Source organism: Schistocerca piceifrons, chromosome 5 (genome assembly GCF_021461385.2).
Source record: "Schistocerca piceifrons isolate TAMUIC-IGC-003096 chromosome 5, iqSchPice1.1, whole genome shotgun sequence".
Classification (NCBI taxonomy): domain Eukaryota; kingdom Metazoa; phylum Arthropoda; class Insecta; order Orthoptera; family Acrididae; genus Schistocerca; species Schistocerca piceifrons.
The window spans coordinates 374,577,280-374,602,606 of NC_060142.1; the positions used below are offsets into that span (position 1 = coordinate 374,577,280).

General features: G+C 41.4%; 1 protein-coding gene across 1 annotated transcript in view; it reads right to left on the reverse strand.

Moving 5' to 3' along the window:
• LOC124799311 (Down syndrome cell adhesion molecule-like protein Dscam2) overlaps positions 1-25,327 on the reverse strand; it is a 250,854-nt gene that overhangs the window by 107,365 nt on the left and 118,162 nt on the right. Inside the window, exons 12-13 of the mRNA XM_047262898.1 lie at positions 24,055-24,414; positions 16,288-16,473 (exon numbers count right to left, since the gene is read on the reverse strand). Coding sequence (XP_047118854.1) covers positions 16,288-16,473; positions 24,055-24,414 — 546 coding nt within the window. The remainder of the gene's footprint in view (positions 1-16,287; positions 16,474-24,054; positions 24,415-25,327) is intronic.

Genomic DNA, 25,327 nt, shown 5'->3' on the forward strand with positions numbered 1-25,327 from the left:
CATCATGCTTTGGTCATACTTTCCACATAAATTAACACAAATTAAGTTTCTATTATGAAGTCTGAGATGGCAACATTACTGGCTAACACATCTATTGGAATGTCAGAGTTTTTCAACAAACAATACTGATATATTACTTCGTAATATATAAAAAAAGTTTTTGTGGGCAAAAGAATCGACTTGAGCATTTTAGTCAGACAGAAGAATGCTTAGAAAGAAGTGTGTACAAAAAACTGAGAAGAGAGGCTGTATAGAAGTGACCGTGCCTGTTATGCACTAAAATGCTGGTGAAACCCCTAGTGTCATTTCAGTTATTTTAATTAGATCTGGTTTTTAATTTAAGTATAAATTTAAACAACAAGGACTATGAGAGGTGCAGAATGTGGATCACACCATGTCTGCCAATTCTAGATCTTATTCATGTTTATTGAGGGCACACAGATTGAATTGGAGACTGAATCACACAAAGTCACTAATGTCCAATACAACTTACAGAGTCTTGACCATAAATCTGCCCATTTTTTATAGCAGTTAAGGCTAGCAGAAAAACTTGCCACTGTTGAAGGGACCTTAGAAGATAAGATGTATGAAACAGTTAAAGAATCCATTCATAAGGCATCTTACGAAGCACTGGAAGGGAGAAAAAGAAGAAGAACAGAAATTTTGATAAGTGTTGGGGTGACACAATCTAAGATAAAGTAGCAAATAAGAAAAAAACATAACAAACAGTTAAACTCAGAATCAGACAATTAGAAGAAAAGATAAACAGAGAACAGATTAAGGGTAAGAATGAAGCTTGGCAGAAAACTGGCAAAGGGAGAGAAAAAAGTATGGGGGACAAATAAAGCTGGAAGATATTTAAAGCAATGAGAACACAGAATAAAGATAAAGTGGACATAAACCTCATTAGTGTGCAAGAATGGGTACAACACCACCAAGGACTACTAACTCAGAACAGAGCAGCATCCACTGAAAAATCACCAGAAACTGAAATTAATAATGATAATATCCCATCTGGAATCCCTAAGGAAGTCCAATATGCAACTAATTTCATGAGCAATGGGTCAGGATTAATTTATGTAGAATTGATTGAAGCAGCAACATCAAAACATTTTGAGATACTGGCAATGATTTTTGACATTTTCTTCCTCCTTTTGTGTTACTTCTCTCTGCGTTGCCATTTGCACAATATTATTGTCAGTAAAATCATCAACTTCATCATTTCCCATCCATTCTGTGACGCCCTCTGCATCAACTTCCTCATAGCCCAGTACATTTTAGAGCAACAAAGTGATTTCATCATTTGTATCTTTGACTTCGGATTTCATACATGGATTCAAAGTAAAATGTTCACCTCAAAGGTCTATAACATTTTTTCAAGGCCTTACAAGTGACATTTTCAAAATTTCTTTCCATGCTTTGACCAACCATCTGATGACGTTTAGGAGGTCAGTCCTCTTTAGAATGGTCACACAGTCTCAGTTATTTTCAATTGCTGACATCAACAAACTGAGAAGATGGTGGAAATACTTCTTGAGCATTTCAAAACTTCCCTGGTCAACTGTCACATTTAACTGTAAAAGTAATGTTTGATATCTCCATTTGAGAGTTAATCACTGGCAGAAAAGCAGCAGAGCTATCCCCAGTAAATTGTTGTTTTTCAAATATTTCTCCACAGCTGGTACAAATTAATTTTGGAACCAGGTTTTGAAGATTTCTGAATTTATGCACACTTTCATTTGATCAGTGTAGTGTAGGGGCAGCGAGTCCCAGTTTTTCAGGTTTTTGAAACCTGTAGGTTTCCATGATTTCCCTGCTTATGTAAGGCCAAGCTTGAGGTTACCAGTTGCATTACTGCAAGCCAGTTTGATAACTCATTCCTTCCTTTTCTTGTATCCAGGTGCTGCAGCTTCCTTTTTTGAAGCAACCATTTTTGCAGGGTGCATCTAATAATTTAAATCACTCTTAACGCAATTGAACAACTGTTTACCAGAAATGTCCTATTTGAAAAATAGTCTTTAAACAATGGTACAGCCTCTTTGTAAGTGGATAAAACCTGGCCACTAACTTTAATCAGGCAAATATTGAATCTTTTCTCCAACAATCCAACCATCCATCGCTGGTGGTCAATGCTGAAATTTCTCTCTTGCTGCTGAAATTGCAATGCCATTTCCTGCAATATCAGCCCAGTAAGGGACAAACCTTTCCCTCTTAAATGTTCATGCCACAGGAACAAAGCTTCCACAACTTCTCATTGTGCTTACCTTTCAACATTGTCTCGCCTACTTTTATTCCACTTCCACTACCTTGGGAAGCACGCCACTTTTTAATTTCTGCTTGATTTTTCTTCCAGTCTCGAACAGTACTTTTGCCTACCCCTTCCTCCAAATCAATAGTTTTGACTCCTACACCAGAATCCAATCCCATTACAACATGTAGTTTCTGATCCATTGTCATCACAAATCTTTTTTTGCCCATTTTGGGCGCTTTAATTAAAATACTGAGACTGTACAAAGCATCAATTTAATAATTCACACACATTAGTCATCTGGTATGTGCAACTCAAGAAACAAAGAGCACAGATTTGCCAACAGAGCTGTTCTGTATGTGTGTTCATTGTTGTTTGTGAGTGCAGGAAGATGGTTTCTAAGTATCAAGGCTTCTAAGTATCATCTGTTGAAAAGTGGTTCTTGTAAGTTATTCAGTATTAACAATACAATATGTACCTTTTAATTGTGACTACTGATGTGCCAGAAACACAAAAGATGCATAAAACATTGTAGGCAGCACCTGCTCGCTAAAGTTTTGGAAAAGCACAGGATGTACAGTAATTAAGTCCTAATTTTATCATGGAGAAATATGATTATGGTCTTAATTAAGTAGGTCAGAGTAAGTAGGCCTGATAGTATGGAAGCCAGGTACTCATGAGATGGACAACTGAGAGTCTACTGCAATTACATTTTTTGCTTGGAAACAATAGACTGCTATTCAACACATAGAGGAGGCATTCAGTTGCAGACAGGCACAATGCAAAGACTACTAGAAATATTAAAGCTTTTGGACATAGTCCTTCCTCAGAAGTAGAACTCTCTCATATCAACAACTCACTCACAGATCGCTACTGTCTCTGGCTGGTGAGGGTTTTCATTGTGCCTGCCTGTGACTTAATGTCTCTTCTATATGGTGAGTAGTAATCTATCTGTTATAACGTCAAGTTTAACACATATATTTCAGAACGACACAACACATATAAGTCACAGAGTAAGTTGACAAGCAAGACATGTGTACACATTAGCATTCGAATGAGCACTGAGTCCCAGTCTAGTGGCCATTGCTCGGCTGGCCGCTTAGGTGGCACAGCTGCTGCATGCCTGGCAGACAGCGCCGCACATAGAGGATGCGCGTAATTGCACGGTGGCACTTTGAATGATTGGCGAATTACAACACTTTTCCCCCCTTTGAAATTGTTGCACTGGTCTTGATGGAGGTGTCCTGGAGATGACTAATGTCCATTGGCGTTGTTTGACTTGCTGTAAAGTCTTGAGGAGGAGGCTTCCCGTACGGACGGAAGTGTCCCTGATGATAACGGGTCGAGATGACAGGAGACGTAGGGGTCGAATCTGCCGGGGCCGCATGCACCAATCTGCCTGTTGCGGCAAGTTCAGTTGATATGACAGGAGACATGGGCGATGTGTCAGCATCCGTTGGAGGAGGAGGCGAGTAGATTTGCTCTGATAGAGGATGGTCATCCGGTGCCTGCATGGGCACGCCTCCTGATGGCGTCCGTTCTTGTGCTGGCATCGCGATGACGGTGGGAGGGCTGCATTGTGAGTATTGAGAGATACCAAGATCCCGAGCGTCAGGTGGAGCTAAAGGTGGTGTAGCGGCATTCGGAACAGGCGTTGCTGGCACACGAGGCCGAAGCTGGTCCGAATGATGCACTGAAACACCCGTGTCCATCTGGATTTCATACAGGTGTCTGCCACAGTGTCTTAAGATGCAGCCCGGGCTCCATTTTGGCCACCTGCCATATCCCCGTACCCAGACGAGGTCGTCGGCGGTGAACCGGCCAAGTGAAGGCACCTGCGGCCGTGAGGTGGAAGGCCGCAGAAGATGAAGTAGCGTGCGGGGCTGTCGGCCATGTAAGAGCTCAGCCGGGCTGTGGTCGCCCATGGGAGTGAAACGGTAAGACACCAGAAACTGGAGAAGCGCATCATCAGCAGCAGAAGAAGTCAGAAATTTCTGCATCTGAGCCTTAAATGTGCGGACCAGTCGTTCAGCCTCACTGTTGGATTGTGGATGGAACGGCGGGGCCATGACATGCATAACGCCGTGACGAGCACAAAAATCCGCAAATTCGGAAGAGGCAAATTGTGGACCATTATCAGTAACAAGAGTCAAAGGGAGGCCTTCCAAAGAAAAAATGCGGGCGAGAGCACTGGTGGTTGCCGCGGTGGTAGGCGATGTGCAACGGACAATGAAAGGGAAGTTAGAGTAGGCGTCAATTACGAGGAGCCAATAAGTACCTAAAAAGGGTCCTGCAAAGTCAGCATGAATGTGCTCCCAGGGCTTCTCAGGCAAAGGCCACGGTGACAAAGATGACTTCGGGGTAGTGGCCTGTGACACACAAGGGCCGCAGCCAGCGACCATGTGTGCTATTTCAGAGTCGGTGCCAGGCCAGTACACATGACGGTGCACCAGAGATTTTGTGCGAGACACACCCCAGTGCCCTTGGTGAAGGAGGCGCAAGACCGAAGCACACAAAGACGCAGGTACCACAACACGCAGCGAAGCATTGTCAGTGGAGAGGAGGAGAACACCATCCCCAGCCGTGAGGCGGTAGCGCAAAGCGTAGTAGTTCCGCAATGGATCAGAAGTCTTAGCGGATGGGCAATCTGGCCAACCCTTCTGAATACTGCGTAAAACCTGGGAGAGGGTAGGGTCAGAACCAGTAGCAGCCGCCAGCCTGTCTCCAGTGATGGGGAACCCGTCCACAACCCGCTGCTCAGCAACATCCAGGTGGAAACACTAAAGTTCGTCCCTATCAAATGCCTGATCAGGACCCATGGGAAGGCAAGACAGAGCAACAGCATTTGCATGTTGAGCCGTTGGCCAGAAATGAATCTCATAATTGAAATGAGACAAGTAAAGAGCCCAACGCTCGAGGCGGTGTGCAGCCTTGTCGGGAAGTGACATTGATGGATGAAACAGGGAAACAAGTGGTTTGTGATCCGTAACAAGGTGAAATTTTGAGCCATAGAGAAAAACACCAAACTTATGAAGAGCATAAATAATGGCCAAAGCTTCTTTCTCAATTTGAGAATACTTTTGTTGGGCATCCGTGAGCGTTTTGGAGGCATAAGCAATGGGTTATTCTGAACCGTCAGAAAAATGGTGCGCAAGGACTGCACCGACCCCGTATTGAGAGGCGTCTGTGGCAAGAACAAGATATTGGCCAGGTCGATAAGTAGCCAGGCACGGGGCCTATTTCAGCATAGTCTTCAATTTCTGGAAAGCCACTTCGCAGGACGCGGACCAGTGAAAACGCAGGTTTTTATGCAACAGGCGATGCAATGGCTGAGCCACCGAAGCCGCAGATGGTAAAAACTTGTGATAGTATGCTATTTTCCCCAAGAAGGCCTGCAGTTCCTTAACAGATGTAGGGCGAGGAAGGGCATCGATCACAGCGACAGTTTGCAGAAGCAGACGAATACCATCCCGAGAGAGTTGAAACCCCAAGTACGTGATAGATGCCTGAAAAAATTGGGATTTCTGAAGATTACACTTAAGACCGGCAGTCTGTAAGACATGAAAAAGTGTGCAGAGATTCTGAAGATGTTCTTCAGTGGTGGAGCCAGTGACAACAATGTCGTCCATGTAATTGATACACCCAGGGACAGGGAGCAATAATTGTTCCAAGAATCACTGAAAGAGAGCAGGGGCGCTAGCAACCCCGAAGGGCAAGCATTGGTATTGATAGAGGCTGAAAGGCGTGTTAAGGACCAGAAACTACCAGGAAGCAGCGTCGAGAGGAAGTTGATGATATGCTTCTGACAGGTCAATTTTAGAAAAATACTGGCCTCCAGCAAGTTTAGTGAACAGTTCTTCAGGACGGGGCATAGGGTAAGTGTTGATGAGGCATTGAGCATTTACAGTGGCTTTGAAATCGCCACAGAGACGAATATCACCATTTGGCATAGCAACGACAACGACAGGAGAGGACCACTCACTGGAAGTGACAGGAAGCAAGACCCCTGAAGTAGTGAGACGATCCAACTCCCGTTTTACCCGATCACGAAGGGCCACAGGAATGGGCCGAGCCCGAAAAAACTTAGGCTGAGCAGTGGGTTTGAGCGTGATATGAGCTTCAAAGTCGTTTGCATGGCCTAACCCAGGAGAAAGAGGCGAAAATGTCGTCGACAAGGAATCCAGTTGAGCATAAGGAATAGCATCAGAGACAATATTGACAGAATCATCTATGGAGAACCCAAAAATGCGAAAGGCATCGAAACCAAAAAGATTTTCTGCTCTGGTCGACCACAAATATGGGAACAGTGTGAATGGTGGATTTGTAAGATACCTCAGCATTAAACTGTCCCAAGAGAGAAATCTTCTGTTTATTGTACGTCCGTAATTGCCGAGTGACAGGTGACAGGAGTGGAGAACCCAACTGAAGATACGTCTGAGAATTAATTATAGTGGCAGGAGAACTGGTATCCACTTGCATGCGAACATCTCGACCAAGGATTTGGACAGTGAGGATTAACTTCCCTGAAAGGGAAGAAGTGCAATTGACAGACAACACAGAATCAGAATCAGCGTCATGTTCATGAACATCATGTATGCGGTCGGATTTGCAAACGGAAGACACATGACCTTTCTTTTTGCAATTGTGACACACAGCCCAACGTTGGGGAAAATCCTCGTGTGAATGTTTCGTAAAACACTGCGGACATGAAGAACGTTGCCGGGGGTTTGCTGCAGTTTCTTAGCGGGTTGTTTACGGCTAGGCCGAGGCTGCACATGGGAGCACACTGAGGCCACGTCAGCCGGCGGGGACGTGCCACACACATCGTCAACAGTGCATGGAGGTTGTATTTCCCCGACATTACCCCACGCCTCTATTTGCGCCCCAGTGGCGCGAGAAGTTTCAAAAGACTGTGCAATGGAGAGAACTTCATCTAGAGTCGGATTCGCCAACTGAAGGGCACATTACCGAACTTCTTTGTCGGGCACCGACCGGATAATAGCATCCCGTACCATGGAATTGGCATAGGATTCTTTGTGAATGTCAGTAACAAATTGACACTTTTGACTGAGGCCGTGAAGTTCAGCAGCCCAAGTGCGATAGGATTGATGTGGCTGTTTTTGACAACGATAAAAAGCAACACGAATTCTGTGATGGTGTGATAGTGAAAAGGCTTTTAGGTGGAGCAGTCTCACAGCTGGCAGATGTATCGAGTAGTCACTGTGGTTCGTCACGACAGAGACGGAGTGTGTTTCTGAGGGAGGATGATTAAATCAGGGTGTGTTTTGAGGTTGTGAATAGCTGTTCTTTCTTCTGTTGCATGGTTTGTGGTTTTGGAAGGGACCTGAGAAGATGTGGTGAGGCCAAGTTAGAGATAAGGAATCCTTAGAATATAACCAGGATTGGTTAGATGGGAGAGGAGGAGGATCATAGTTCAATGGTGGTATAAATTAGGATGCAAGGTTCAATGTTGGATTTAGGCTAGCTTTGGTTTGAGGGATTGGTAAAAAGTATTCCACTGTAGGGATTGTGAGGAGGAAGCAGGTCTTTTACAAGCCTGGTATGATTTACCTTTGATGTTGGCTGAAGGTCAGGCCTATCAAAGGTCTGAAACTTCTACTATGGAATTCAGGTTGTTGGTGGATCGGTTGATGATGTGTTTTGGGTTTGTGTAGCTTGATTTTGAAAGATGTTTGGGGGGGAAGGGGGGGGGGGATGGAGGTATTTGGGGGATGTGGCAGCGGGAAAAAGTCAGCAAGGCAAAGCCTGGGAGCTGTGACAGGTTGACAGGGGTTCACTGGGGTTAGGACAAGTGTTGAGAGGTAATGGTGCTCCAAGGGGGAAACAAGATGTCAGTAAATTTGATAACTTTTGGAGATGGTGTCAGGAATGTCTTTTCATGTGTTGGAGGGCAAGGGTTTCAGTTTGGGAGATAAGGTGTAGGTAGCGGTAGTTGATATTTTAAAAGGGAGCAGAAGTGGTACAGGGGTGCTTGTGCCATGGAAATTTGTTTTCATAGTATTAGGTTAGTGAGGGATAGGGATGTCAGAATCTGAAAATTTGGCCATTGTGGAAGAAGGAATGGCATCCAGAGAGGGGAATTTTTAATCTTAAGCCTTGGTGGTGGGGTGGCAGAATTCTGGGGCTTAGGCAACATTTAAGGAAAGGATATGGGACTGGTTACCTTTCTGAACTTACAAAAGTAAATGGACCATGGCTCTGTTTGGGATAGGATGTCACTAAGGAGGAGGAAGGAAATGTAAATGACATCAGTGAGTGATGTGTAAACCCTAGGGGAATGCTGGAGGTAAAACTGGAATGTGTCTGATGAGTGGTGGTTGGGGAATATGAAACAGATGAGGGAAATAGGCAGATGAATGTGTTAGATGTTTGTATCATTTTGCAGGTTCCAGTAATGAAAATGCACAAAGAAACCTGTACTGTTGGTTGTAGGATGGTTCTGTGATAAGTGATTAGTGATCATTACACATGGGAAAATAAGTGCCTGCCATAAAATGATGATGGGAGCAATGTGTAGAGGTGAGGTGAATCAATTTAGAGGTAAAATGCAATAATTTTATGGCCTCCCAAGACCTCATACCTCCAGTATTATTCACGTTCGTTAATGACATCTTCAAAATCTGGGCTGGTCAAGACACTCTGTCCTCATTCCTCCATAGACTCAGCACCTTCTTCTACATTCTCTTCACTTCGTCGTCCCCAGCCTAACATGCCACCTTCCTAAATAAGTTTTTCAAAACAGCCACAAGTCACACTTTGTATTTTTGATTGAACAGTTTTGCTCTTCAATGAACAAGAGCATCATCAGCATATACAATTTAAAGTTGTCTGACAGCATTAAAGATTTCCTTTAAAATTGGGTGACAGCTAAAAGATTAATGTGGCTGTACTATAGTACTTAAACTTATTTTAAAGTACAGTACTACATGGAAATGGAAATGCCATGTGGCTAGGGCCTCCCATTGGGTAGACCATTCGCCTGGTGCAAGTCTCTCGAGTTGACACCACTTCGGCGACTTGCATGTTGATGGGGATGAAATGATGATGATAAGGACAATACAACACCCAGCCTCTGAGCAGAGAAAATCTCTGACCCAGCTGGGAATTGAACCTGGGCCATCAGGTATGACATTCTGTCACTCTGACCACTCAGCTAGCAGGGGCAGACACAGTACTACATGAAGACATTGACATTGCCAAAGATGACGATGCTCTTGTTCATTTGAAGAGCAATACCAATCAATAAAAAACACAAAGTGCGGCTTGTGGCTGTTTTCAAAAACTTAGTTTTAACAGTCACTCCCCTTGCAGGCAATGCCTGCTCTTGGTAAACCTTCCTAAATGTTGACCACCACCTCTATGATGGCTCCATCGATACGTCTGTCAATATCAATGCTACTAACGATCAGTAGTACTTGCGTTTTCACAGCTGTCACCCCTTCCACATCAAAAAATCTTTTCCATATAGTCTGGCCATCCATGGATAAAACATCTGCAGTGACAAGAATTCATTGCTCAGTAGCCTGAAGGCATCACTAAGAGCTTCACAGATAGGCACTATTCCCCAAACCTAGTCTGCATATGTATTTCCCACCCCACCCCAACCTGTCCCAGGACCACAACTTAACTCCTCCTGCACCTACACCCTCTCTCTTTCCCCTGTTCTGTCAGCCCCTTTTGATCTACTCTTTCATGTCATTGTCATTGTGCACTGCACAAACTCACTGGCACCAGTGCTCGTGTGTTGCATTCCAGTCCCATGGATCTGCTGCCTCTCCCTCCAACATTCCTATCTCTTATACCTGCTCCCTCCCTCCAAGCCATCAGCCACTCTTTGCCAACACTCCCTCCCATTCTCTACCTTCTCCACACCATCTGACACAGCTTCTCTCCCTAGTCAACCTGAAGCTACTGAAATTTTCAGTCTTGGTTATATGCCTGTAACAACTCAATGCCTCTACTGTTGGTAAGTTGTTCCTTTTACTTCTAAGTTATATACATTCTGCCAGAACTTTACATTTCATATTAATATCCTTTCTGTCTAGTTTTGCATTATTTCAGAGGATAATTTCATAGACTACAGGGAATGAAAGTTTTCAAAACATGCTATCTCATTTCCTTGCCGCACAATAAGGGAGTCAAACAAGTTCAAAAGTTTCATCCAGTAAATGAGTACTGATATTTATTTCTGGTACCAAAGTATAATTTTTAATTCATTTAAATTGTGTAAAATAAGTATTTGTGAGACTATAGCTTTGTTTGCTGTGAATTACTTGTAGTCATTAAAAGATATAACATCAAAATGTGAGTTTGGCATCATAACAGTACAAAATAAATAGGGGAAAGCAGTCAAGGTGAAACATAATATTAGATTATTCGTAAACCTGTTCAGTGCTGTGTAAAACATTTCACACAAGTGAGCTTTTACACTTGACTAACATGGTTGTATCATCATCAAAATTTGCAGTTGTTGAACAGGCAATTAATGTATTTGGAAGGACATTTATGTAGGCTGAGACAGGGTGAAGACCAGTGGAGAACTCTGTGGGACTCAAATGTTCCTCCATTTTGATTTTTGTTTTACTCCTATGGTGAAATTTGACAATGTGACTAGCTGTTTCTATTGTGAAAAGACCTCATCCATGCCAAACAGACGATATTAATACCGTAATATTTTGGCTCTCCAAGTAGAATTTCATGGTGCACACAGTTAAAGGTTACAGATAATTTCAGCAGTATAATTTATTTTATTTAGTTCTGATTTTGCATTTTTGTCTAAGGTTTAGAATAGGATTCTGTACTCTGATGCTAAGGTCTTCAAAAAGCCTTCAGCAAACATAGCACCAAAAGTGGTAATCCCTATTAATTTTAAAATAAAAAGTTCTCATTGGCCATTCCTCTCAAAACTATATGATTATTGAAATCTGATGATTGAATGCTTAGTTTACTGCATGACAAGTAGCATAATTGTAAACAGGCTTTTATTATTAAGTATGCAAATAAATGTTGCACTAGAGGATGATTCAAAAGAGTGGGAATATGTCATGGCAAAGCTGCAAGGTAGATGGCACCAAATGACATATAGAATGCTGCTCGCACAGTCTTGCCATTTAGTAAACATGGAACAATGGAATGGTGTGCAGCATGCCTTTTTGGTAAAAGCCTGTTACAAGAATGGAAGGGTGGAGGCTGTTGGATTGAGAACGTCATTTCAACATCAGAAGGCATGGCTGTGTTCCTGCAGCACATACAAGCAGCAACTGGATCCACAATTTTCAAGTAATGGGTTCTGTACTGAAGAAGCAATCTGCTTGGAGACCCCGAACCACTAGTTGTTGTTGTTGTTGTTGTTGTTGTTGTAGTCTTCAGTCCTGAGACTGGTTTGATGCAGCTCTCCATGCTACTCTATCCTGTGCAAGCTTCTTCATCTCCCAGTACCTACTGCAACCTACATCCTTCTGAATCTGCTTAGTGTATTCATCTCTTGGTCTCCCTCTACGATTTTTACCCTCCACGGTGCCCTCCAATGCTAAATTTGTGATCCCTTGATGCCTCAAAACATGTCCTACCAACCGATCCCTTCTTCTAGTCAAGTTGTGCCACAAACTTCTCTTCTCCCCAATCCTATTCAATACCTCCTCATTAGTTACGTGATCTATCCACCTTATCTTCAGCATTCTTCTATAGCACTACATTTCGAAAGCTTCTATTCTTCTTGTCCAAACTAGTTATCGTCCATGTTTCACTTCCATACATGGCTACACTCCATACAAATACTTTCAGAAACGACTTCCTGACACTGAAATCTATACTTGATGTTAACAAATTTCTCTTCTTGAGAAACGCTTTCCTTGCCATTGCCAGTCTACATTTTATATCCTCTCTACTTCGACCAGCATGAGTTATTTTACTCACTAAATAGCAAAACTCCTTTACTACTTTAAGTGTCTCATTTCCTAATCTAATTCCCTCAGCATCACCCGACTTAATTTGACTACATTCCATTATCCTCATTTTGCTTTTGTTGATGTTCATCTTATATCCTCCTTTCAAGACACTGTCCATTCCGTTCAACTGCTCTTCCAAGTCCTTTGCTGTATCTGACAGAATTACAATGTCATCGGTGAACATCAAAGTTTTTACTTCTTCTCCATGAATTTCAATACCTACTCCGAATTTTTCTTTTGTTTCCTTTACTGCTTGCTCAATATACAGATTGAATAACATCAGGGAGAGGCTACAACCCTGTCTCACTCCTTTCCCAACCACTGCTTCCCTTTCATGCCCCTCGACTCTTATAACTGCCATCTGGTTTCTGTACAAATTGTAAATAGCCTTTCGCTCCCCGTATTTTACCCCTGCCACCTTCAGAATTTGAAAGAGAGTATTCCAGTTAACATTGTCAAAAACTTTCTCTAAGTCTACAAATGCTAGAAACGTAGGTTTGCCTTTTCTTAATCTTTCTTCTAAGATAAGTCGTAAGGTTAGTATTGCCTCACGTGTTCCAACATTTCTACAGAATCCAAACTGATTTTCCCCGAGGTCTGCTTCTACCAGTTTTTCCATTCGTCTGTAAAGAATTCGCATTAGTATTTTGCAGCTGTGACTTATTAAACTGATAGTTTGGTAATTTTTACATCTGTCAACACCTGCTTTCTTTGGGATTGGAATTATTATATTCTTCTTGAAGTCTGAGGGTATTTCGCCTGTCTCATACATCGTGCTCACCAGATGGTAGAGTTTTGTCATGACTGGCTCTCCCGAGGCCATCTGTAGTTCTAATGAAAAGTTGTCTACTCCCGGGGCCTTGTTTCGACTCAGGTCTTTCAGTGCTCTGTCAAACTCTTCACGCAGTATCTTATCTCCCATTTCGTCTTCATCTACATCCTCTTCCATTTCCATAATACTGTCCTCAAGTACATTGCCCTTGTATAAACCCTCTATATACTCCTTCCACCTTTCTGCCTTCCCTTCTTTGCTTAGAACTGGGTTGCCATCTGAGCTCTTGATATTCATAAAAGTGGTTCTCTTCTCTCCAAAGGTCTCTTTAATTTTCCTGTAGGCAGTATCTATCTTACCCCTAGTGAGACAAGCCTCTACATCCTTACATTTGTCCTCTAGCCATCCCTGCTTAGCCATTTTGCACTTCCTGTCGATATCATTTTTGAGACGTTTGTGTTCCTTTTTGCCTACTTCATTTACTGAATTTTTATATTTTCTCCTTTCATCAATTACATTCAATATTTCTTCTGTTACCCAAGGTTTTCTATTAGCCCTTGTCTTTTTACCTACTTGATCGTCTGCTGCCTTCACTACTTCATCCCTCAGAGCTACCCATTCTTCTTCTACTGTATTTCCTTCCCCCATTACTGTCAATTGTTCCCTTATGCTCTCCCTGAAACTCTCTACAACCTCTGGTTCTTTCAGTTTATCCAGGTCCCATCTCCTTAAATTCCCACTTTTTTGAGTTTCTTCAGTTTCAATCTGCAGTTCATAACCAATAGATTGTGGTCAGAATCCACATCTGCCCCAGGAAATGTCTTACAATTTAAAACCTGGTTCCTACATCTCTGTCTTACGATTATATAATCTATCTGATACCTTTTAGTATCTCCAGGATTCTTCCAGGTATAGAACCTTCTCTTATGATTCTTGAACCAAGTGTTAGCTATGATTAAGTTATGCACTGTGCAAAATTCTACCACATGGCTTCCTCTTTCATTCCTTCCCCCCAATACATATTCACCTACTATGTTTCCTTCTCTCCCTTTTCCTACTGACGAATTCCAGTCACCCATGACTATTAAATTTTCATCTCGCTTCACTACCTGAGTAATTTCTTTTATCTCGTCATACATTTCATCAATTTCTTCATCGTCTGCAGAGCTAGTTGGCATATAAACTTGTACTACTGTAGTAGGCATGGGATTTGTGTCTATCTTGGCCACAATAATGCGTTCACTATGCTGTTTGTAGTAGCTAATCCGCATTCCTATTTTTTTATTCATTATTAAACCTACTCCTGCATTACCCCTATTTGATTTTGTATTTATAACCCTGTAATCACCTGACCAAAAGTCTTGTTCCTCCTGCCACCGAACTTCACTAATTCCGACTATATCTAACTTTAACCTATCCATTTCCCTTTTTAAATTTTCTAACCTACCTGCCCGATTAAGGGATCTGACATTCCACGCTCCGATCCGTAGAACACTAGTTTTCTTTCTCCTGATAACGATGTCCTCCTGAGTAGTCCCCGCCCGGAGATACGAATGGGGGACTATTTTACCTCTGGAATATTTTACCCAAGAGGACGCCATCATCATTTAATCATACAGTAAAGTTGCATGTCCTCGGGAAAAATTACGGCTGTAGTTTCCCTTTGCTTTCAGGCGTTCACAGTATCAGCACAGCAAGGCCGTTTTGGTTAATGTTACAAGGCCAGATCAGTCAATCATCCAGACTGTTGCCCCTGCAACTACTGAAAAGGCTGCTGCCCCTCTTCAGGAACCACATGTTTGTCTGGCCTCTCAACAGATACCCCTCCGTTGTGGTTGCACCTACGGTATGGCCATCTGTATCGCTGAGGCACGCAAGCCTCCCCACCAACGGCAAGGTCCATGGTTCATGGGGGGGAACCACTAGTACAGGAGACAATATTGCAGCTGCATGATCTGCTTTTGGGAGAAACTCTCAGTGCTCTGTTTGATGTCACACAGAATCTCTACATTTGCATTGTTCGAGTGTTCAACAAATACTGAAAGTGAATTTAAAGCTCTATCTGTACAAGCTGTGGATCGTTCATCAACTTCAACCTAACAATCTGCTAGCAAGTAGTCATTATGAGAATGCATGTTGGCAAAAGTGCACGATGATGACAGTTTCATTAACAGCCTTTGGATGGTGGATGAAGCTCACTTCCATTTAAGTGGCTTTGTCAATGGACAAGATTTTCATTATTTTTCCCAGCAAAATCCATGTCAGCTACACAAGTGTCCATTGCACAGCAGAAAAGTTACTGTATGATGCACCATGTCATTGAAAGGTGTTATAGGTACCTTCTTTTTCAAAGATGGTGATGGGTGCACAACCACTGTAATATCTATTCAGTATGCTGCCATAATTGAAAGTTTTGTTGCGCATCAACTGCCCCATTTTCCTGCCAGCAGTTGGTTTCAACATGATGGATGGAGCAGTGGCACACACAGTACAGATACTGATGGGAGCTGTGTGATGATTGTTTGTATCTGTGTTATTTCAAGACATGGTGACATTACTTGGCTCCAGGATTTCTTGATCTGAGAATGTGTGATTTTTTCTTGTGGGGACCTTAAGAGCATGGTTTACCATACTTGACCTGCCCTGCCACTGAATAAATTACAGCAAGAATATGGGAGGAAATCTCCAGTTGAGCCATGAATAATGTTCCTATCAGGCTGCAGGTGTGTGTGTATACCAAGATGGAGCACATATATCAAACTTGATACTCGGTACTATACATTGACATAAATAAATATGTGTTAAGTAATTGCACTTTTCCATTAATTTCCTTTCCAAAATTTTCCACTCTATTGACTCTCCCTGTATGATAAAAATGCATGTGATCCAATAGTTGTACAGTTAGAAGTATGACATTAACAGCAACTTCTTCATACAACTGACGCAGCTGCTTTATTATTTTTTCCAAAGTAGAAAATTCCTTATACTTTTACTCATTATGTTTTGGCCGAGGCAACACAAGTAGTGTATAGTATTTTAACAGTAGTTGTTAGTGCTCCTTAGAAAAAATTCTGCATCAGTCTTCACAAGATGCATATCATAGAATCATTAGTTAGTGATATAAGATGATAAACTAGTAGCTATAACTTAAAGGAGAGAACATCAACAAACTGTGAAATAAAGTTTCTGGAAAAAGTAGATATCATGTCAAAACTTTCAAAGTGATTTTCATGAGACTACTATTTGCTTCTAAAACATGAGGTATTGTGAGCTGATTCTACACATTATTATTAATTTACCTGATCCTTTGGTAGCTGCATTTACTACTGGACTTGGTTTGCTTGTACCAACAGAATTACTTGCTGTGAGGTACAACTGGTAATTTGAGCCACATTTTACTCCTTCCAAGTTGTACGTCTTTCGATCAGGATCAATTGATACTTCTTGCCACTCACCAAAATCTCTTTTGTAGTTAAGTGTGTATCCTACATGAACAAGAAAGCTTTGTTTCGGTAACAGTTAAAAGGCAAATAGGCAAATAAGCATTTACTGAATTATTGTTTTTATGCATATCTTCCAGATTTTATACTGCGCAAAATTTTTATCATCCATTATTGTTAGGGGATGAGACAGAACAAATGCTTTTCAAGATGAAGTGTAATGTATGTTGATATTTTCACAGAAAAATTTAAAGATGCATTTATGAAAATTTACAGACAGAAAGTAGGTTGAATCTTTTCACAAGACAGATGATGGACATTAAAAGCAGTAACTGAGGATAATTTACTCAAAGCACTTCAATTTTTCTATTGAATTCATTGATCTATGGATGTTGTCCATAATTGCAGTTTTGGAATGTAATCCTACCTCCAGACACAATAAAATTTTATTTCCTATGCACAATGCAGTTTGAAGTCTGTGGTGTAATCACCAGATACCAAGGAACAATGTTGTATTGTGTGGTTGTTTATGTGTACAGTGAATGAGAAGATTTGGTTATGTTATTAGAGTAATAACATCTTGTTAATTGTAATATATGAATGATAACCTTAAATGTAAATTTTGGCTGTAGCAAAAAACCAAGACCTTCGTATGGCTGATCTCCCATGGCCTCAATAATTTTGAAGAACACTATTTAAAATAGTACTTTACCAAACACAAGCTTGATAAAGTACTATTTTAAAATAACAGCCTGGTGAAAACATCATTATTTAAGTCAGTCAAGAAAGCAGAAGAAATTGTAAGACAGAACTACTGGTCATTACTTATCTCTAGGAGACAAAATATTTAGTACTGCTGACAGATGCATATAAAAGTACATACCGGTACACTATTGTAGCATTTTGAAACATTGGTTCCTTCCTCAAACTGGAGAAAGAGACAGGTTGGGGAATGTTAAAGAGGAACAGCAAGTCTCTCAGACCCCAGGGTTAGAGGGATCCATCTTCTGTGAGAATGATGGGAGACAAAGATGAAGAGGCAGCTGTCAGAGAGATTAGGAGGTCAGATATAGTACATGGGTAAACACTGTGCCAGCTTCAGTCCAGAGATAAGACAAAATTAGAAGTAAAGGTGGGTTAGGAGAAGAGAAATGAAATCCTTTTATCCCATACCTCTTAATTCCACTACTTCTTTCTCTTCCTCCAATCCTTCTTCACCCATCACTTGGCCTCATCATTGCAGGACTCCTCACCCTCATCCTCACAACAGCTGAGTCTCTCTGACCGTGGTGTTTGAGTTCAGGCTCCTTCTTTTTAACCTTTCCCATCAACTCTTTCCCCTCCATGAGGAAGGAACAGGGAATTAATAGTTCAGAAAGCTAGGATACTGTGCATACTTTTATGTGATTTATTGGCAGTGCTAAATAATTTGCCTCTTTGAGATAAGTGGTGACCATAAATTCTATCTCAACAAGATCTTAAAGGTAAAGCTGACACTAAATTTCAATGGGTAACATTTGAAATTGGCATTCAAGAGAATACTGTATAATGTTTGATGATATGTCAACAGATTTTAACAAAAGCCATTTAAACATTTAAAAAAATGTCAAAAATCTTTGGTACCATTCACATACAAAATATTGAATGTGAAAGCATTGTGCTTTCTGACAGTATAAGGAACTGACTGCAGGAAAAAATGTTAAGTACTGTCTAGAAATACACCAACAAAGGTGTTCACGGAGTATAAAGTTAAAATACTATGTAATGTCAACTTCTATTGTCTATATTATTAAAAAAATAAAATCCATAAACTACAGAATAGCTGGTCAATAACACAGTCAAGATAAAGAAATTCCGAGTACATGCCAATCAAAATATCTAAAACTAGAAAACATTATTCCTAGCTTTCAGAACTAAGAGGTGTAGTGCGTGTATGTTGAGTGTACAATATAATTGAGGTACAACACAGTGTTGAATGATAATGATGCTTTATTGCATGAATATTCACCCAGTGAAAGGTACAAGTCTATTCTGCTTGGAAGCTGAGGACACATTGAAGTCTGTGATTAGTTCACAGATATTGCACTTATTGTGCATCAGTGATGTATACTGACAGGCCAAAACATTGTGACCACTGCCCACTGTGATGTTGGATGCTGCCTGGTGGCATTGCAGGCACATGATATGCTAGCAAAAGTTTGTAAGCAGAGCAGACATGGGCATGGGATCACCCTAGTGAAGATGTGGATTCTAAATGGGGAAAGCTATAGACATAAATGACTTTGACAAATGACATAGTATTATTATGCAGAGGCTGTTAATGAGTATCTTGAAAATGGTGAAGCTGGTCTAATGTTAACATGCTACTGTCATGAGAATCTACAGAACGAAATAGAAGGACAGTGAAACTATCACTAGGAGCTAAATGTTAGGGTGTCCACTACTGTTCAAGGAACATGGGGTTTGGAGACTTGTCTGCCCTGTAAGTAGGATGGATAGTGATCTGTGGCATCTCTGCCAAAAGAGCACAATGCTGGTGTGTGCATAAGATTCCAGAACACGCCGTTCACCGTACATTGTTAACATGTTGCTCTGTAGCAGACCACCCCTATGTGTAGACATGTTGATCCAACAACATAATCAATTATGATTGCAAGTGGGCATGGGACCATTGAGATTTGGCCATCAATCAGTTGAAACATGTCAGCTGTTCAGTGAATAATCACATTTTTGCTACACTAGGTTGATGATCATCTCCACAAACACCACCATTGAGGTGAATGGCGGCTCAAACATAAAGCACGCCATGGATACAGGCTGGCAGGAGCAGTATTATGCTATGGTAGATATTCTCTCTTCGCTTGCATGTGACCTACGGTAGTAATTGAAAACACACTGATAGCTGAGAACCACCTGTATCCCTTCATGCTTGATGTCTTCCCTGACGGTGACTTCATGTAGCCAGAACCATGCTACAGTAGTTTGAGGAACACTGTAGGAACTCATGTTGATGTCTCAGTGACCAAACTCACCTGATGTAAATCCTATGGAATCCATCTGGGTCATCGGATGCAGTCACCACAAGTGCAAATCCGCTGCCCATTATTTATGTGAATTACATGACCTGTGCATAGACATCTAATGCCACACACCTCTATGAAAATACCAACAAACTGTTGGATCCTTGATAGGCAGAATTTGTGATGTATTTTGTTTCAAAGACTGATAAACAGCTGTTAAACAGGTGATCATAATGCTTTGGCTCTTCAGTGTATATCGCAGTGGATGTTCCCTCAGAGAACTCCCTCCTCTTTAGTGTGGACCACTGAAAGGACGACAATAGTGGGATCAGTAATTGCTACAGTGGTGGATACTGACGTGAATGACTGCTCATGCCATGGCTGGCTCTCTTTTGAGACATGATGGGAGCATTTCTTTAAGTGATGCCTGTAGATGCATGTGGCCAATCATGCTACGGCTGACACTTTCAAGAGACAGACTGGATCATTTCTTGAAGTCACGATTGGCGTGGTATGAATGATAAACTAGAGGTGTGGCTGTAGCTGACATGGGAACCATCCATTGTGTCCACACTGGTCACCAGTGGTATAACCAAAGGAACAGGATTGGGCTGTTGGTGGGAAGGACGTCGGCATGTGGAGGCCAGGTGTGTCAAAGAACTTCGACCTGATCAGAGCAACGGTGTATGTTGAGGGGGCCTTGTGCTTGTTGTAAGCTGGTAATTTATCTGCTGGAGCAAACTTCAATGGGTCTGTGTGGAGGCCGTCAGTGGTGAATGGGGTCAATGTATAGGCATGAACACAGGGTGCCAGCCTGTTTCAGATCATAGTTGAAGTCAATGTAGACAGAGATGCAATGATAGAGTCCAGCATTTTGTGTTGAACTTATGTTAGGAAGAGGTGTTAAAGTTGTAAGTGGCATTTGGATGCAAAATGTGCAATTGAAGGTGGTCAAAAACACTTTGTGTTGTGTTCAGTTCCACCAATATGTTCTGAATGTGGCATCTTAGAACATCATCAACATGTGGTAGTGTGTTGTAGTCAAACGAGGAACCAGGTGAACATAGCAGGTGGGGTAGGTGTTCTCATGTGAAGATCGATAGTGGGCAGTGGTTGAGCTATGTGGCAGTGAGTCATGCAGAAGAGACATGGTGATGATGTGCTGTAGAGCCAGAAGTGTATGCTTGATGATGCCAGTGGTGGTGTATCTGGATGGCAAGTCAGGGTGCAATGTACTGACCTATGTGCTTTTCTGTATGTGTGTAAAGTTGGTGCTGGGTAGTGTGGGGAGTGGGCATAACAGGATGTAGGTTGGGTGTGGGACTGGGGCCATGCATGTGTTCTCACTCTTATCTTCATGATGGTTGTGTGTCAAGGCCATGAGCTGACGGTGCATCTGGGTGAGGGTAGCAGCCATGTCATTATTACATTACGGGAGCAACATGTTCTTCATATGGAGTTCATTCGATGATACACGGCAGCTGGTGTAGCATTGGTGAGTCACCAAGAGCTGGTCAGCTGAGGAGTCACACTGCTCAGCGTGTCAACAAGTGTATGATTGTCTTCCTTTTATTTGTCTTGAACAGTCAGTGTGCCAGGTAGGGGTGGAGGCAGCAGCAGAAGGTTCTGGCATGCAGCAGCACATGTCAGAGTACAGGAATGCAGTCTGGGGTACAACTGCTAGAGGTAGAATTGGCATAAAAGGCCCATCACTAGGTTTTATTTAATGACTTCCTTAACAGAGAATGTCCATGTGAGGCAGTGAGATGGTGACAGTTGTAGTATCCTGGTCATGGATCCATGCACTGTGGTCAATGAGCTAGCAGCATTCCACAGTTGCAATGCTGTAGGTTCATCCTTTGTTGATAAGGTGTCAAGTGGTGGTAGGTTGACATCAGAACTTGAGTCCACTGAAAGATGGTTTGCTTGAGATGGTGAGGCAGGCGGCATAGTTGAAATCCCGGTTCTCAGAAGTGGGACCAGTGGAGGTGGAAGTCCAGTGGAACACTCATCAGAGTTAAAGTCAATGATAAGATCACATTCATGTGCCAAATTGGACATGTGAAGTCTGGTAGCTGTTGTTACCACTGAAATGAGGGGAGATTCACTGCCATGCAGAGTGTTAAGGCAATGACGATAGTCTTCTCTATAGATGAACTTATTGCTTTGTGCCTATCAAGTAGTCACAAGTCAGGTGACAATCGCACACAGTGTCACTAAATTGAACTCTTAAGCTTATGGTGGGGCATGGTTGCTCAGTGTGATGCTGTTAGTGGTGCGCTGTGCAGGTGTGAGCTCAGTGAGGTCAGTGGTATGATGCATCTGCATGGGAGTGATGCAAATGCTGATGATCTACTCATGGTCACGTGTGGCTAGCGGAATTCTGTGCTGACACAGGTGGAGGGAAGCAGGGGTTTGTTGATATCATGTGAAGGTGGGTCACTGCTTGAGGTGGACACAGTGATGTCAAGTGATCTGGTAAAGTCAGTCAGGCTTGGCTGCTGTGTGTACACATTGTTGATGTTTGGTAGAGTATTCTTGAGTTAATCTATTATCAGTTGTCCTTGCGAGGTCTTGAATTGTGGCAAACGAGTGCAAATCTGAGCTGTTGGAATATTGCAGTTCAGTGATTGCATAATATTTCTGCAGGCCTGAGAAGCCAATGAAGTCCCACAGTAAATCATTCATTGCTTTTGATTTGTTTGGTGCTACTGTCAGAGTTCAAAACACAGTATTGGAATACAACACTTGCAGAATTGATCACTGTAGGTAGTTGAAGAGTTAGGTGAGAAGCACTGAATTGTCCAGAATGGAAAATGTGGGTATGGCATGTGAATTTTGGCACACGACTGTTATGCTCAGCTCTCATTGTTGTAGCATAGTATTCAGTTTTATGCATATTCGGTGAAATTTGTAGGCATCAAGAATCATCATTATAGTGGGTGTATAGTGCAAGTATCATATAACTGAAGTGTGACATGATACAGAACAATAACAATTCTCTATTACATGAACCATGTAAAAGGTATATGTCTGTTCCACTTGGAAGATAAGAATTCACTGAAGTCTGTGATTAAGTCACATATATTCCACTTATCTTACATTAGCGATATATATCATGTGGATGTTGACACAGAGTGATAGATTAGATAAGGTTAGAAAGTAAAGACTCACTGACTACAGTTTGAGAGGAAGCTCCTTTTCCACCCTTCCCCAATTTATCCCTATTTCCTCCATGGGCATAGAACAGTCGAGTTCTGAAAGCTATGTATACATATTTTTTCTGCTTTTAAGTGTTCCTATCAGCACACACACGGAAGTTTGCATCCTGAATGTATGCTCTGGCCAACCAATCTCTTGCAGTGTAGTTCAACATAGAAAGCTGGTAAAATAGGGCTCACTTCAATGGCTCATCAGAACATAGGGCACTGAAAAGAGTTTACAAGACGCGTAATGATTGGTAAGGGTATTATTGATGTGAGGAAGGTGAGGAAAAGCTATTACAGTTGGCATGGAGAGTACGATGATTATGGTGCACCTTAGCTTAGACTACAAATAAAAATAAAAAAATCATAGTTCTTGAGGAGATATGGGTTAATGAATTCCTGAAGTGAGTGGTACTGAAGCACAAAAGGTACTCACTCCCATTTATTGTGGAAAGATCAATCAGTTTTAGAGTTGGAATTTTTACTTGTGAAAGGAAGAACTGTTTGTAGCTGGAGTTTGAAGAGGTTAATAAGGCACAGTTTTGCAGGAAAAGAATAGAAATTGCTGTTGTTTGTGTTTGAGTTACTTGGGAGGGACAGCAAGAGAGAGACTACTGTTGATCTAGTGAAATAACATATTTATTAACTTTAGTACTGGCATTTAGTTTGTTAATCTAATCTGTAGTTGTCTCAGAGGATAACATCAGCCTGTGTAGCATGAGGGAACTAATATCGTGCAATATTTCTGATGTTTGTAAAGCTGTGGGTGAATTCTGTACATGAAGGATACTTTTGCTCAGGACAAGGGAGAAGGGTTGGATGGCATCAGGCCAGGCACTTTTAAGGTTCAACTTTTCAGGTGGCATATCATATGTGGTTGCAAACTGAAAGTGAAAAAAATATGATTGTGAAGTGTATTGAGATTATGTGGTAAGGCTTTCATAGTGACAAAGCTGAAATATTCATCTATTTGTGAATTTTACATCAAATAAAGTACATCTGTAGCCAGTTATATAAATACACTGTAAGAGTATTATTTAACTGTTACAAAAGAAATCCATCAGTAGGAATAAGTAAATAAAAGAGAGTGGTGCATGAAATGAAATACATGCACATATACAACAAAGATAGTGGATGACATTATCCTTACATATTCTCTACAGTTGTGATTATGGTTTTAAGCATAAAAATTAAAATAATACTGGTATTCTCTGTACATGTTGTTCATTCACACCAAGAAATTATCCGTATGGTTGTTTAATCACTACTAATTTCACTACAGGTAATATGTTTAAATTTTCCATTGCTGTTTATGTGTTTTTTAATTTGGCATATTTATCTAACAGAAAACTCTTATCTCAATCTGCTGAAAACTTATGAGTTATGATGAATACACTTGCCAGTGATTGGGCTTCCCCCGTCATCAAATAACTTCCATTGCAGTGACAGGCTGCGAGATGTGGAAGCTGGAACAGACAATGCAGGAGGGCTGGGTGGAATCTGAACGATGACCCAGTAGTTGATTTCATCTTTTCCATAGACATTCTCTGCCACGCAAGTATAATTGCCTGCTTCCTGAGGACGAAGTGGCCCTAGTGCAAGGCCACCGTCTGGAAGGACTTGGGATGTAATTGAGGCACCAGATGGCCCTCTCCACTGTCTAGAAGGAGCCGGAAGTCCAACTGTCCGACATGGTAACACCAGGCTTTGTCCAGCACCATGTACAACACGTCTGGAAAATGATGCTATCCGTGCTGGCACTGCAATGAAAACATATAATACTTTAGTTCATTATATGGCATAAGAATGTAAATTGATGATGGAACACTGTCAGGGGCTAATTAGGTCTTTGACAACCACTACACCATCTTATGTGGTAAAAATTTGGTGAGGTGGGTATAAAAAGTGAATGATTGTTTTACTTTTGTGAAATATGAGGAGATACCCAAAGGAAACTGAATTAAAATATTTTTTGAACTTACTTATTCATATTTTAAGCACAAACCTTTAATCTCCTTGAAAGTACTCTCCACTTGCACTAATACACTTGTCTAATCTTTTATTCAGTTTTTCAAAACATTGTTTAAGTTCATCTTTTGTGATACTTGACAGTGTCTCTGTCATTTTTTCTTCACCTCAGAAACATGAGCAAAACACTTTCCTTTCATGCCTTTTCTCACTCTAGGAAATGAAAACAAAGTCCCACAGGGCTAGGTCAGGTGTGTATGGTGGGTGAGAAACAGGAGTCATACCATTTTTGGTCAAAAATTGTCATATAGACAGGGCTGTGTGAACAGGGTCATTGTCATAATGGAAAACCAGTCACTCGACTGCCACAAATCAGGACACTTCTGTCACACACTGTTGCGCAATCTTTTCAGAACTTCCAAGTAGAAAGCCTGGTTAATGTCAGACCCTGTGGAACAAACTCTGAATGGACGACACCTTTCTCATTAAAAATAAATAAATAAATAAAATAAAAATAAAAAAAATAAAAAATAAAAATCAGCATTGGCTTAATGTTTGACTTCACATGATGAGCTTTCTTGGGGTGAGGAAAACTTAAAATCTTCCACTAGCTCAATTGTTGCTTTGATTCAGAATCATGGGAATAGATCCAAATTTTGTCAGCTGTGATAATTTTTTAAAAATTTTCAATCAATTCAGGACTCT